The following is a 1,413-nucleotide window of genomic DNA, read 5'->3' as shown; positions in this document are numbered from 1 at the left end:
CCAGAACCAGAACCAGAACCAGCCTCGTCCTGATCCAGAGCAAACCGTCCAGCAGCAGACCTGCGAGCTTCGGCCCGACAGAACCGTCCCTGTCAGCGGGGCGGTCCGTCGGTTCTGAGCGGCCCAGTGTGTCCCATGCAGAGATACAGACCCAGTCAAAGTCGCAGGAGTTCCCGTCCTCCCGCTGGGAGGCCAGATGGTCGCAGATTCCAGGCGTTTTCCGGACCGCCAGGAAGGCGACCGACATGAGCAGAGAGGCCACATAGTAAGGCTTCAGCAGCCATTTATAGACCTGCGGCAGGTGGTAGAGGAAGGCGAACAGCGGGGTGAGCAGAGCCATGCTAGAACAATGTTCCGACGGCCAGCACAACCCCCACAACCAAGGAAGCCGACACAAGAACCCGCTAGCCTGCTACCAAGGGGTCCGTTAGCCCTGGCTAGCGAATGCGGAGGCAACCGGAAGTTAATTCAAACACAGTGCTTCAAAATAAAAGCACACAGAGACCACGGGATGCTAAAAACTGAGGAACATTTTTGTACCAGAGATTTGATTTAGGAGCATAATCATCTAAACAAATCAAAACACGGTTTCCCGTTTGATGTAGTTAAATGAGAACGTTTCTGAAACTTGTAACTCCCGGTGGTTAACGGGCGGAGGGTTGACTCCTCTGTCAAATACAAGCACGCAAAAAGAGCAGAGAGGATGAAGAATTAAGGAGGTTTACGCATGAAAAACACGGCCCGTCTCTAATTGGTCAGACTGCTGAAGGTCGCTGCTGATTGGATAAAAGCCTAGCTAATCATCTTATGGGATGTTCTGAGAACAAGAGGATCTTTAGGATGGGAGCCAGGAGGATGCTGTTGGTGAAAATCATTGTTAGTATGCTGATAAATTACTATAATTATTATACATTTTTACTCCAATGGAAAATAAAGTTTACTTCAAATCACGTCCTTTTGTCCATTTATATTTTAGTTCATGTTTAATATTATTTTTGAACATCAGCTTTATATGTTGGTGGAACATATAATGTATAAGAGCTTTAAATATATGAATATATAAATATATAAATATGAACATTTATTATAGAGATTATAACTTTACTAAATGGACACAATTGTATATACCTGGATATACTGTATATATATTGCTTATTCTTAATGCACCTTTTTCCTCCCTGTTTGAACCTTCTGTAACTTCTATGCCAATGTGTGACGAGTGAATTTCTCTGCTGTGAGATCAATAAAGCTCATCTAATCTAATACCCTTTGAAGAACTATATATTTTATTTTAGGAATGTGGACCGAGCTGTCCAACCTCACTCAGGTTTATTTGCTCCTGCGAAGATTTTCTGCTATTGAATAAGAATTTAAACATCTGCACAGAACAGGAGCATATTTTAAAAATAATAA

General features: G+C 43.0%; 1 protein-coding gene across 1 annotated transcript in view; it reads right to left on the bottom strand.

The window, feature by feature from the left end:
- The window catches only part of LOC107103307 (thioredoxin-related transmembrane protein 2-B-like), a 5,859-nt gene extending 5,396 nt beyond the window's left edge, over positions 1 to 463 (bottom strand). The window contains exon 1 of the mRNA XM_015402964.1: positions 152 to 463. Coding sequence (XP_015258450.1) covers positions 152 to 340 — 189 coding nt within the window. The 5' untranslated portion in view covers positions 341 to 463. The remainder of the gene's footprint in view (positions 1 to 151) is intronic.
- Between the last annotated feature and the right edge of the window lie 950 nt (positions 464 to 1,413).

The sequence above is a fragment of the Cyprinodon variegatus genome, unplaced genomic scaffold, assembly GCF_000732505.1.
Source record: "Cyprinodon variegatus isolate N-32 unplaced genomic scaffold, C_variegatus-1.0 Scaffold1418, whole genome shotgun sequence".
Lineage (NCBI taxonomy): Eukaryota > Metazoa > Chordata > Actinopteri > Cyprinodontiformes > Cyprinodontidae > Cyprinodon > Cyprinodon variegatus.
Note: the sequence above shows the minus strand (reverse complement) of the source record. Positions and strands in the feature narration are given on the sequence as shown.